The 13,663-nt window shown below is 35.8% G+C and overlaps 2 protein-coding genes across 2 annotated transcripts; both read left to right on the top strand.

Annotated features, from left to right (window-relative positions):
• The first annotated feature begins 4,563 nt into the window (after positions 1 to 4,563).
• Positions 4,564 to 7,620, top strand: LOC143559460 (receptor-like protein kinase 7). Its single transcript, XM_077048034.1, has 2 exons — positions 4,564 to 7,132; positions 7,211 to 7,620. Exons 1-2 carry the CDS (start codon positions 4,564 to 4,566, stop codon positions 7,564 to 7,566), a joined length of 2,925 nt encoding a protein of 974 aa, XP_076904149.1. The 3' UTR covers positions 7,567 to 7,620.
• A 2,103-nt stretch (positions 7,621 to 9,723) lies between these two features.
• LOC143559459 (proline iminopeptidase-like) lies at positions 9,724 to 12,574 on the top strand. The gene is made up of 10 exons (XM_077048033.1): positions 9,724 to 9,869; positions 10,050 to 10,249; positions 10,921 to 11,019; positions 11,100 to 11,210; positions 11,276 to 11,432; positions 11,499 to 11,596; positions 11,682 to 11,783; positions 12,040 to 12,153; positions 12,252 to 12,326; positions 12,444 to 12,574. The coding sequence occupies exons 1-10, from the start codon at positions 9,755 to 9,757 to the stop codon at positions 12,540 to 12,542; spliced, it is 1,170 nt and encodes a 389-aa protein (XP_076904148.1). The 5' UTR covers positions 9,724 to 9,754; the 3' UTR covers positions 12,543 to 12,574.
• Positions 12,575 to 13,663: the final 1,089 nt, after the last annotated feature.

Raw genomic sequence — 13,663 nt, 5'->3', positions numbered from 1 at the left:
TGGTATCTTAGCATTGAGAGCGGAGTTGGAGTATCTTCCATCTTTGGTGGGGTTGGCTGGGCAAAATATTAGCGTTGGTTCGGTAATGTTCCCAGTGTGAGGTGAGAGTGGAGAATCGGTTGAACACTTATTCGTGTCGTGTGGTATCACCCTAGATACTTGGCAAGTGATATTGTTATGGTGTAAGGTTACTTCAATTTATGCATTTAGTGTACATGACTTGTTGGAACTATATAAATTCATTCACTTCTCCGATACAAAAGCCAAAGCATTTTATGCTATATGTCTTGTCATTTTGTGGTCTTTATGAAAGGTGATGAACGAGCTCTTATTCAGCAACAAAACGGCTCATCTTAGGGCCATGGTGGATGATATTAAGGCTCGCGGGTTTTTATGGGTAAAGAACCGTCAAAATTAAGAAATTCTCGTGAAAGGAATTGGAAATGTTCAATTTGTAAAATCAAGTGTAATGTATAAGAACTCGTGGAATTGGTGGATGTAAATTTCGTGATAGCCTGGCGCCATGTTATATATGTATAGGGTTTGGAAATTCAAATGATTTCATCGTGAGAAGTGTATAAATAACTAGAGTAATTATGTTATGTTGTTAACACTAGAGTAATTATTATTACACTATAACTTTTGAACGAGAATCATTATTATTACACTATATTATTTTTATAACATAACTAGTACTTTGCCCGTCTGGTGGACGGAAACATCAATGCGGAATATGGGAATACATTATCAGGTCTGGATGAGATAGGGTAGGGTAAGCGCCCAAATGCGGCATCGCGCAACTGGTGTCCATACGTGCATAACCTCGCATCGGTACATGCGTAACTGGTGCCAATAAGCGCATCACATAATGCATGCACACGCATAATCTGGTGTCCGTGCGCTTGTAACGTCGCATTGAAAGCGAGACCACGTCGGTCCACTCGTAACGTCGCACTGAATGGAGATTCTTGATGAAGAATGGATAAAGAATGTGTTTGTAAGAGAGATGCATAAAGTGTACAAAGAAAGAATGAGAAACAAGGTGTTTTTGTGGGGCCAAGTGCCATGTAGGCATCCAAAACCACCCACAAAAACACCTTCTGTTGATGATGGTCTCAAATCTTTTAACAAAAACAAAATAATCTGACTTTGGTCTTTTATGACTAAAAAAGTCAAAACCTTTCAATATTATGTTTGTATTCTTTGGTTTCTTGTAACGCCGCTTGGGATAAACATTTGTTGTTTGAGTTTATAAGATTTGATTTACTCTTTTAACAATGTCCATCTATGGTTTGTAATACGTTCCTCAACGCTATACGTTTAAACTTCAAGACTACATAATATTTTTAAGAATGTATATTTAAAATGGAATACTGATAAGGGTATGAGCCAAGCCAAGCTGGGTTCATCTAAGTTCAAATTCGGATTGTTTATTATAATTATCACATATTTAGTTGTATGATTGTATATTCAATTCTTATATCAAATAATAGTTTTATTGTTGTACAAAACATATAATAGGTTCGTTTAATCGTTGGAGAATAGTCAGCCTCATTATATGATGTGTGCAATCAAGCTCGTTTATTAAATCGGCTCAAATTTAGGCTTGGGTTGGAGCTCTAACTCGTTTAAGGTCGATTCAATTCAAATTTTTACTGAAACATTCGAGAAGCTCATGGGCCGCTACACTCGATTGCACCCCTAAATTCAGTTATTTTATTGAATGAATAAAAGAATTAACAAAATTAGTCAACTCATTACCGCTAACATTTACATTCAATATATGAAGCCGGTAAAACTAGTTACCAAACATGTCAACTTCAGTTGCAAAATCTGTGTGTTTTTCTGAAAGCACAAGCCCAAAATTCTGGAGCGGCTATTTGGGTGGGCCTGGATTTGAAATATACAAAAGGAAAATAAAATCATTAAATCAATTTTGCATATAAACTAATCAAAACCAAATTATTAAATGTTGATTATTTAAACTACGTTTACAATTTGTTTAGACAAAATATCACCTAACAAGATTGCTCTGTCTGCTTGTTATATTGTTGATTGAATAAATAACTAAAAGAAGTTAGGAAAATGTATATAAATATATAATGCTGGATAAATGGGTCTTGATGGACTCCTGAACCAGTAACATACTAACATGTAAAGAATGCTTTAGAAAATTCTAAGTTGGAGTCTATGTCACTATATTGCACGATTGTATAAACTCGTGCATCATGTAATATGCGTATGTGTACAAAATATACTAAAGTTTAGAGCAAAATGAGTGTTAGTATTTTAGTGTAATTGGATTAACTGGTTGATCAATTTAATCATAATAAACATTAAGCAAGTTCGGGGATGTGTGGAGTACACACTTGCTTTAGTTTAGTGTGATGTTAGGAGCGAAGCCCCCTAACGAATGGGGTTCGGGGGTAGCGCCCCCAGTTGCGGAGTTCTAGGGGAAGCAGCCCTAGCAGGGTCCAAGGGGGGGGGGGGGGGGGCAGCGCCCCTGGCTGGGGTTAAGCTGCCAGGTCAGCTTGTAAAAATTTTATTTTCGTTAATAACGCTTCATTACAAATTCATTAGAAAAATGAATTTTATGATTATATTACACATAATCATAAGTATTATTTGAAGTTTATTCATTAATGTTTTTAAATTTTGAATAAGATAACTGCTTGAAACAGTTATCTTGAACCACAACTGCCCTGTAGATAAAATACGATATTGATTGATCGACAGTCTCTCTGGTTCATCTTCCTCACAAATTCCATACGAAATTTTGTCTCAATTTAGAGTTTTATCTGATTAAAGTGTTTTGAAGAACCACCAAAATAACTTTTAATCTGAAAGTTATCACACGACTCTCTAAATAATCCATGTTGTTATATTGAAATCCCCAACAATGAGAGGGGTATGACAAAACCAAAGAATGGTCCAAAATGTCGGTTGTCAAAAATGAATAAATGAAAAAAATTTTGAAACATAACATAAGTTAGACCCTTCAAATGATTGTCATTTTTACAAGTACAGTAAAGGTATAAAAAGTGTTACATAGAAGGTTTATACGTATGAATCATAATAATATACACCATGCAACACTTAATTAACATACTTTTACTATACTTTTCATATCTTACTATACTGATATGGAAAAGAGTATTAGGTATTTTAGAGATGACATCGTGCCCACATAAATTACAATGCTTGAATGATCTATGGCCATGGAATCATAAACTAACGAGTCAAATCTAGTCATATTCAATCCCAAATGTTAAGCCTAATCTAAAATATAAATATTTGTCTATATATATAAATTATTTATTATTAAGTATTCGTCTAACTGTATTTGCAATTTATATCATACGAATTACATAAATTTAAAACATAAAACATAAAATAAAATTATTGAATGTCGATTGATAAAGATATGCCAATAAACTAAGGATGAGCAAATTATATCACGTACCGATGCCAAGTTTTTAAAAGAATTAGGATCAGAAAATTCGGATCAATACCAATATTTACTAAATTTTTCTATACGGTACCAATATCAAACATTTTCGGTGCAGGTTGCATTTTGAGAAATTCAGGATCGGTTCGGTACCGAGCTCATCCTACAATAAACAAATAACAAGCATTACTTTTCCTTGAACAAACAACAACGCATTACTTAACATGTTTTGTTTTGATTCAATTTTGTTTACTTTGGCATTAATATATTGTAAAGAAATAGAAAGAAAACAAAAGGGAAGGCTCCGTGAAGTTGTGTTGCATTGATCCATTTTTAGAACCTAAATTTCGTTGCAAAATGCAAGTAAACCAGACGCCCACGTGCGAGGTCTTCGTCTACCTCCGTCAAATTAGACGGCCCACCGTCACAATTTTCCAATAATGAAAACAACCTATCAAAATGTAATACTCTAAATCTTAACGATCCGCAATTTCGCATCAAAATGACCAGCTTTGAATTGGCATGCACACGTTAGCTTATGTTTTATCGACATAACACGCGACATAACGCGAGCAGCAAAATCACTAGTTAGAATATTAAACAAAGAGTATAATTCCGCAACTTATCTATAATACGCTAACTCATTGGTCGTGTTGGGTTAAACGATATTAACAGGTGTGATTTAGAGTTAATGTACTTGAATGATACTCGGGTTCATCAACTAATTAACTCATTAACCCGTCAGTATTTTCTGCAAAAGTATACATAGGTGACAAGTTTGTTTGTGGTCTATGCTCATTCGCTATCCACCTCTTCTTGTGAATACACACCCAAAAAATTAGCCTCCTTTTAGATCCTTTTGTGGAAAAATATTAATAGGCATATGGATAATGAATAATTAGATATCAATCCGGTGTAATTTTAGGGTAATTGTGGAATATGTAAATTATAGTAGTTTATTAATATTGCATCGTTGTAACTAAAATACAAACGTATCAATTCAGTTGAACATTCAAACATCTTTAATTCTCGGATATAAAAATGTTTAGATTTTCAACTACTGGCTTCCCACTTCACTTCCAAGTCCCACCCGCATATTTTGACCCAAAATAAACATGTCGCCGGCATTAATCTCCGGTTGCTGCTGCATCCTCCTTCTATCCCTCATTTTCTTGACTATCATTCCCGCATCCTCTGAATCGGACCCTCGTCAAATTCTTCTCGAATTCAAAACAGCTTTAACAGTTTCAAACACCCAACTTTTTACTACGTGGAACGAAAACAACCCCGTGTGCAAATTCACTGGAATCGTATGCCACGACGAGAATTCGGTCACAGAAATCAATCTTTCGCAACAACAACTCGCGGGAACCGTTGACTTTGACTCGATTTGCTCTATCGAATCACTACAAAAAGTTTCACTAGGATCAAATCTTTTGCATGGTACTATTAGTCCCAACTTATCACACTGCACAAATCTACAATATCTAGATATCAGCGATAACTCGTTCACCGGTAACTTCCCGGACATATCGTCGTTAACTCGTCTACAATATCTAAACATAAGCCTCACTCGTTTTTCCGGCCAATTTCCATGGAACTCACTTAACAATCTTACTAACATCACGCACTTGATAGTAGGAGACACCACTTTTGATAAAACCAAATTTCCATTTGAAATTTTAAACCTCGGGATGCTGCAAGTTTTGTATCTCACAAACTGCAGCATCCAGGGGACGATCCCTGAGGATATCGGAAAGCTCAAGTTGCTACAGCAACTCGAGCTTTCCGATAATTACCTGGTCGGAGAAATCCCATCAGGGATTACGAAGCTCAAGAATCTTCAGGTTCTTGAGCTTTACGATAACCGCTTGACTGGGAGTTTTCCGGCCGGGTTCGGAAATTTGGTTATGCTTTCGAAACTTGATGTTTCGAATAATAGTCTTGAAGGTGACATTTCTGAGTTAAGAAGTTTGACTCGTATGGAGTCTTTACAACTGTTTGAGAATAAGTTTTCGGGCAAAATTCCGGTGGAGTTCGGAGAGTTTAAGTTCTTACAAGGATTTTCAATTTACACGAACCGGTTCACCGGAGAGTTACCGGAGAAGATAGGGTCGTGGTCGGATTTTACATTCATTGATGTATCGTCAAATTTGTTAACGGGTTCAATTCCACCATATATGTGCAAAAACGGGAAGTTTTATGATATTTCAATGCTGCAAAACAACTTCACCGGTGGGTTGCCAGAGACTTATGCAAACTGTTCGTCATTGGAGCGCTTACGAGTGAGCAATAACTCGTTTTCGGGTCGAATTCCGGATGGGATATGGAGTTTGCCTGGTTTAAAAATGATAGATGTTGCCATGAATCAATTTGAGGGTCAGGTGTCACCTAATATTGGTGAAGCTAAATCATTAACAGAGCTTTCTTTATATAATAATCGTTTTTCCGGTGAGTTGCCGGAAGAAATATCGAAAGTGTCATCTTTGGTGAAAATGGAGTTGATGTATAATGAGTTTTCCGGTGGGATTCCGGCGAGAATTGGGGACTTGAAGAACCTCAATAGCCTTCATTTGGAAGGTAATTTGTTTTCTGGTAGTATCCCGGAGTCTCTTGGTTCATGTGTTTCTCTTAACGATATAAACCTCGCCGGAAATTCTCTCTCAGGGAATATTCCGGCGAGTCTCGGTTCTTTACGGGGGTTGAACTCGTTAAACATGTCCGGAAACAAACTATCCGGTGAAATTCCGACGAGTTTGTCGTCATTGAAGCTAAGCCTTATTGATTTGTCAAATAATGTGTTGACCGGGCGAGTGCCCGAGCCTTTATTGGCGGAGGCGTATGGGGGTAGCTTTGCCGCGAATCCGGGGTTATGTGCTGATAACGGTAAAAGTCTTCGGAAATGTTCACCGGACTCTCGACACTCGGGCGGGTTAGGGGTTGCAAAGTATTGTTTTATTGCGGGTGCACTCGTGTTGGTGTTGTCGGTAGCGTGCTTTCTCCTTGTTAAGTCGAGGGAAAAATATTGCAACAATACAACAAACCGGGGTTTTTCGTGGGATATGAAGTCGTTTCACATCGTTGGTTTTGATGAACGCGAGATACTAGAATCGCTCAAACCTGATAGTTTGATCGGGAAAGGCGGTTCTGGAAACGTGTATAAAGTTGAGTTAAGTTGTGGGACGAAGTTGGCCGTGAAACATATGTGGAGGTCGGGTATAGACTCCGATGACCATAGAAGTTACTCGAGCAGTACAGCCATATTACCGAAACAAAAAAGCCGGTGTGCGGGGTATGATGCTGAGGTGGCCACTTTAAGCTCGATCCGACATGTAAATGTGGTGAAGTTGTATTGTAGCATTACAAACGACGACTTGAATCTACTTGTTTATGAGTATATGCCTAATGGTAGTTTATGGGATCGATTGCATACATATCAAAAGATGGAAATGGATTGGAGCGTTCGATACAAGATTGCGATGGGGGCCGCAAAGGGATTGGAGTACTTGCATCATGGGTGTGATCGACCGGTGATACACCGAGATGTAAAATCGAGTAATATTTTGTTGGATGAGGAAATGAAACCGAAAATAGCTGATTTTGGTCTTGCAAAAATTATGCAAACAAACAGAGTCACGAAATCATCGCACGTTATAGCGGGAACCTATGGCTACATCGCTCCTGGTAAGTCTACCTCTCGAGCTTGTTTTTCTTGACAACATTTTGTGATGGTTGAATAATTGTGTGTGTTTTAACTTGTAGAATACGCGTACACTTTCAATGTGACCGAGAAAAGTGACATATATAGCTTTGGGGTTGTACTGATGGAGCTAGTAACCCGAAAAAAGCCTGTGGACCCCGAGTTTGGTGAAAATAAAGATATTGTATCTTGGGTTCATGATGAGATGAGAAAAAAGGATGATGTAATCGGGTTGGTTGACCCAAATATTCTAGACGAGTCAAATAGGGACGCGATTAAAGTGTTAACCATTGCAAGGCGTTGCACCATGCGGTTCCCTGCACAAAGACCGTCAATGAAGATAGTCGTGCAAATGTTGGAACATATCAAGCCTCGTTCACCTATCGATACTGTCATCGACAATATTGTCAAGGACTAAATTTTGTATATCCGAAAGATAGGTTTGTGTAACAGTCAGAATTCGTAGATTTAAAACTCAATAGTAATGGACATGTATACATTGATTAGTTAATCATTGTTTGTCGGCTTTTATCACTGAATAGTCAAGGATTTAGTTAGATTATCTCTTGCCTTTTGTCTTTGATACAATAATAGTAATTAAAAAAATTTAATGGACATTTTCAAACAACTTTTAAAATATTGTGAATAAAATCTCTATAAAATGTCACCTTTGTACCAATATATTTGTACCTTTTTTTGTTTTTAAGTGTCACATGTATTAACGGCATAATAATTCTTTGACTAGTATGGAATACACACGAAATAATCCAACCTTGTCGGTTTTGCTAGCTATTCAAGCCAGAAGAGTCACTGATGCAGAACTCTTGTGGATCCAAAACCTCATATTGGATCCGACCCAATAGGTCTATACCTAACTAGGGTTGACCCAATCATCACATAGAAAAGGGAACTTAAGCACTTCTCTTTGATAATCATATTAGTAGGGTGTCCGTACGATGCGGCGGGGAATGACACTTAAAGACTGTTAATGATCGATAGCCAAGGCTAGTTCAAACTTCATTCCAAACATTAAGTATGTGTTTTGACATGCACTAAAGTTTTTGAAATGTTCTAACCTCAACCTAATCATCAATCCAATCTAATGATCACCATTCGAAGTTTTAGGTCTATCTTTAAGAAGAAAAACCAATTTAATTGTATACGTAGCCTCACATATAAAATTAATGATTTCAATGTTTATAAATATACCAAATTACTTGTGTCTTAACAGTTATCTACTAAAATAATGCATAATATTGTGCATATCACCATGCATAAGAGGTGATGAGGCAGTTTTTCCCATTTTCACTATGTTTTAGGCCTATACTCCGCCCATAAAGTGCAAATTTCTCACACACTAATGAATAAAATTTGGGCCTATAGTCCAACCAAAGATAACAATACCTACACCACTTTTATAAGCCCAATGTAATAGATTGGCCCCATAATTTAATTCCCAATCTATAATCCCAAAACCGGTTAAAATATGAAAACGACCTGACCCAATAACGGGTTACCGAGAAACCGGTTTGTAAGTGATACAAAGCGTAGGTTAGGAGCCCCTTAGGTGTTATAGTGGGAACCGTTTGCAAACGGTTATTTTGAATGGGTTGGTAGCCGTTAACCGACAGAAGAAAATGGTAGTTGTTATATGACCGATATAAAGTTGTTGGGCGAAATTTTCAAAGCATTTTATCCCCTAAGTCAGTGTAAATATGTATTGGGTGTATTTTGTTTGATCACAACACATTTCTAGCTCGCAAAAACTCTAATGAATATATTAGTAATACATTGATCATTATCTTTGTGTCATCTAATATTAGCACATATGCTATATATTAATTAGTGATGTGAATAGTTTGATTTGTCCTGATTTAATTAAAAAAATTGTGTTGAACGGCTTTGACAGTTTCAAGGAACAAGAAGTCAAGCCGGTCGAGTAGGATGATTTGGTAGCAGGTGCGATTCAATATTTTTGGAGACCTAAAACGAACTTCAGTTTTAGACTCTTTTTTTATTTAAGAAAAAAATAAATAGAGTTCACCATTGTTAATCACTCACTAAATGAGAGATTCTTAGTTTTCCAATCATTAAGTTTAGCTTTGAAACAACCAAAACTAGGCAACCAAAATTTTGGTAACTCCATGTCGGCTCCTAAGGGTAACCCGAGATGAACGAACTTAATGGGGTTCACCCCAACTTCAATTATTTTGCTTTTAAATAAATTATCTTGAGACCCGTATCAATGAAAGAAACGAAGGCCCCTCTTAAGAGTTACCAAGTTTGAAGATGACCGTTTAACAATAAAGATGACACGGTCCATAAACATTACATATAGTCGTATAACACATGATAGCGATAACGATAAGAGTAATAATAATAAAGAACCATTATGTTATATTTTATCTCCTATCTTAGGAATCATGGAACCAAAATAAAGACAATGGGAAGGATCTCTACACAAATAACCAATTTGTGATAATCAAATCATTGCAATCATAATTATAATTAATTTTATTTAATTTTAAATTAACTTTAACGCCTTAAATTGGAATCCATCAAACCAATTGGGCGTTTCAATCGGTGCCCATTTATTAATTTGACAGATGAATTTAGGGCTTATTCAAAACACTCTGTTCCCTCACTTCACTTCTACTCCTCACTCTATCCCCTCTCAATTCTTCTTTACATCTACCCACTTCAAGATTCCCACTTTCATAGGTGTGATTATCGATTCCATCTTTATAAAGTTCATATTTTTATGCATGATCCCATCTGGGTTCATGCTAATTTGGTCAATTTTGTTAAAATTGACCGTTTTGTTTCAATATTTGGGGTTCAAAGATCAAAACCCTTGTTTGGATTTGTTGATTTTTAAAGAAAGTTTGCTAATTTTTGCAGGAGGAAAGAATTTGGTGTCTAGGGTTAAGAGTTCTTGGAATAAGAGTGAATCAGTGCAGGTGGTTACCGAATCGATGGAATCGAAGAATGAGTTGAATAGGAAGCTTTATGAAGAGATTGAGCCGTATGCTACTGGGATGCTAAAAGTTTCTGATGTTCATACAATTAACTGGGAGCAATCTGGGAATCCTTCTGGTCATGTTAGTGATCATACTCTGTTTTTGTTTTTGTAGTTTCTTGAAATTATATTTGAAAGTTTGCTATTGGATTATGTTTAGTTATTTGCATGGTGTGGGATTGCATTATCAAGTGGTTACTATGCTTATTAAGTGCTTAATTTGCTTATTTGTGAGGTTATTGTATAGGTTTAAAGCAAATAAGCAATAGCAAACACTCTTTAAAATATTTTATGGTGTTACCTACATCAACGCCAACTGGCCACATTTAAAATTGTGCAACGTGTACATGACCTGCTTAAGCCATTTAGCCAAGCGGGTGAAACAGGTTGTGATGTGTTGGTATGTTTTGTAAATGGGTTGTGATCAAGTTCTAAACTTGCAAAACTGGTTGGTGGGGTTGTGATAAATGGGCTAAACGGGTTGGCGAGTTGGTCTGCTTCATTATAAACACGTTGGCGGGTCGGCCTGTTTAATCAAACGAGTTAATGTTACATATGAGCAACTTGTTTCTCATCACACTATGCAGTTAGGGAAATTGAGAGTGTGGTACATGTTTGTTGTATTGCACACAATTGGATAACAGTAAATAATAATGAAAATAATAATACTAATGCTAATAATAATAATAATAATAATAATAATAATAATAATAAATAAATAAATAATATACTTTATTTGCTGCAAAATTGTAGCCAGTTGTATTTCTACATGGGGGTCCAGGAGGCGGAACTTCACCAAGTAACAGAAGATTTTTCGATCCTGAATTTTATCGAATCATTCTCTTCGATCAGGTTCATTATTAAATCCTCCACTAAATAATAACAATTTTGAAATTATTTTACAATTATTGATTATATTATTATTATTCTAGAGAGGAGCCGGTAAAAGTACACCCCATGCTTGTTTAGAGGAGAATACAACATGGGATCTCGTTAAAGACATTGAAAAACTAAGAGAACACCTTAAAATTCCCGAATGGCAGGTTTGCCTTTCCTTTAATTTAATTATTTAAGTTTCGTTTTTATGAACTTGCCCTGTGTGTTTTAGGTATTTGGTGGGTCATGGGGAAGCACACTTGCTCTTGCATACAGTCAGTCTCATCCCGATAAGGTGACCGGGATTGTGTTAAGAGGGATCTTCTTATTGAGGAAGAAAGAGATTGATTGGTTTTATGAAGGCGGTGCTGCTGCAATATTTCCTGATGGTATGTTTTATAAAACCAACTGTTTGTTTTTATTTTTTTTATTTTATTTTTTTATAATTGTGACAGCTTGGGAGCCGTTTAGAGATCTTATACCGGAAAATGAAAGAGATTGTTTTGTGAAGGCGTATCACAAGAGATTGAATTCTGATGACTTGAACACACAAGTACTGTTTTTTTCTAAACTTAAAATGAAGCTATGTTTTTTTAATTGTTCTTATTAGCATCTTGATTTTGGTATTTTGTTGTTAGTATGAGGCTGCTAGGGCGTGGACTAAATGGGAAATGATGACGGCTCATTTGATACCAAATGAAGAGACTATTAAGAGAGGGGACAATGATGCTTTCTCACTGGTATTATACTTTCATCATTCTTACACAAACACATGTGTGTATACATAGGGTGAGGTCTATATAGTATTTTGATCGCGCAAAAGGTTAAAAAAACATATAAAAGCCATAGAATTTTTTTTTTCTCTTTTGAAAACCGAAACATATGTCTACCTAGTTTTGAAGAAAACATTACTGTATATGTGAGTCTAGGAGCATAATACATTTGTTTGAAAATATTGGTTTGGATTAAAAGGGTTGTTTTCCTTTTAATATGCAGGCTTTTGCAAGGATTGAGAACCATTACTTTGTAAATAAGGGATTCTTTTCTACAGATTCACATCTCTTGGATAATATCGACAAAATCAAGCATATCAATGCTGTCATTGTACAGGTATGGCCAATGGTCAAACGTCTAAAAGGCTTCATATATTAACTACATAATTTGTCAATGCTATTCTTATGCTTTTGTTGTGTTGGATATTATTACAGGGAAGATATGATTGTTGTTGCCCCATGATGTCAGCATGGGATCTACATAAAGCTTGGCCAGAGGCAGATTTTAAGGTATGTTTTTTCATCCACCCTAAACTTGTTTTGATCACTATATAATAATGTCAGCCTTTTGATCCGTGCGGCATTTTACCACCCGTTTTGACCTGTTACTCTTTATCATCATTGCAGGTGGTTCCAGATGCAGGGCATTCGGCTAATGAATCAGGCATAGCGGCAGAACTTGTAGCAGCAAATGAGAAGCTGAAGAACATTATTAGGAACAAGTGACTTTATTAGTGAACCACAAGGTTTTTACTTTTCGGCCTGTTTTGGAATGAGATTGAAACCACAAGAGCTTCCTGTTTGCATAATAATCCATGGGTGTGATTCTGATGTTTGAACTACTTTTATATGTCGAAAATCATCTGTTTCTTTCAAACTTCAAAGTTTTCACATTGGTAAACAAAAGGATGCATAAATTATGTTCTTGTGTTCTAATTTCTATACATGAGTCACTAGAGTAATTGAATAAACAGCTACAAAACTTTTGTAGCAACACAAACATGCTGATGAAAGTGAATTTCAATGAATGGTTACATTTTCCCAATTATCACTAGTAGACAACTTTTCAGAAACACAAATGATAACATATGAATGAAACCTCTTTTACATATAGCAATATATATGTGGTAAATCCCTATAAAAGAAGTTAATCAGTGTTGACGTGTTATCCAACCCATCACATTTTGCCACCTCTAGTCACCGGTTTTAAAATTCATGCATCTAGTTACGGAGAGTCGGCGACATGATTTTCTTTTTCCTGTGAGGTCACTTTTTTCATGTGACCAAATTTCTCACAACTAGACGCAAGAAACTTTTGGGTCAGGTTGAGTTGGGACTTGGGCATGGGCGGTATCTTTAAAATTTATTGACAAAAAAAGTTATTAATAAAGCATTTTAACATTTCATAAAGTTTTTTGAGGTAAAAGATAAGTAGTTGAAGCATATAATTAAGAGTTAGAGACATTTTATCCTACTTTTTGTTCCATTTTTGTCTTATACGAAATTTTCAGTTGTACTTTTGACATAACATGGTATTACATAAACTACGTTACTAATTTCCAATACTCATTAATAGCATAATAATATAAATGAGTGACTATGATATATAGATTAGATCATTCAATATAATATTGAGACATGTACCATACGCTTACCCAAGTAGAATATGGTAAGTTCAAAGCCATAAAGATGTTGGTGCTGTTTATATATGGAACCCAAAATACTAAAGCATGGTTTTAATGATTAAGGTATGTACAATAAGTTCTTGTGAATCAGTTTATAGATGAAATACGACTATAACCTAATAAACTTGATGATGGCGTATTGGGGCAAAATATTAAAATTCA

The sequence above is a fragment of the Bidens hawaiensis genome, unplaced genomic scaffold, assembly GCF_021521415.1.
Source record: "Bidens hawaiensis isolate Kalapana, Puna unplaced genomic scaffold, B.hawaiensis_p1.1 tig00019922_1, whole genome shotgun sequence".
Taxonomy (NCBI): domain Eukaryota; kingdom Viridiplantae; phylum Streptophyta; class Magnoliopsida; order Asterales; family Asteraceae; genus Bidens; species Bidens hawaiensis.
This window is presented reverse-complemented; position numbering and strand designations above follow the sequence as displayed.

Excerpts from the sequence above, each read along its gene's own strand:
- LOC143559459 (XM_077048033.1), top strand. The coding sequence starts at position 9,755 with ATGAATTTAGGGCTTATTCAAAACACTCTGTTCCCTCACTTCACTTCT. Across the intron at positions 10,250-10,920 it reads CTGGGAATCCTTCTGGTCAT|CCAGTTGTATTTCTACATGG; the intron begins GTTAGTGATCAT and ends GCAAAATTGTAG. Across the intron at positions 11,020-11,099 it reads GAATCATTCTCTTCGATCAG|AGAGGAGCCGGTAAAAGTAC; the intron begins GTTCATTATTAA and ends TTATTATTCTAG.
- LOC143559460 (XM_077048034.1), top strand. The coding sequence starts at position 4,564 with ATGTCGCCGGCATTAATCTCCGGTTGCTGCTGCATCCTCCTTCTATCC. Across the intron at positions 7,133-7,210 it reads CTATGGCTACATCGCTCCTG|AATACGCGTACACTTTCAAT; the intron begins GTAAGTCTACCT and ends TTTAACTTGTAG.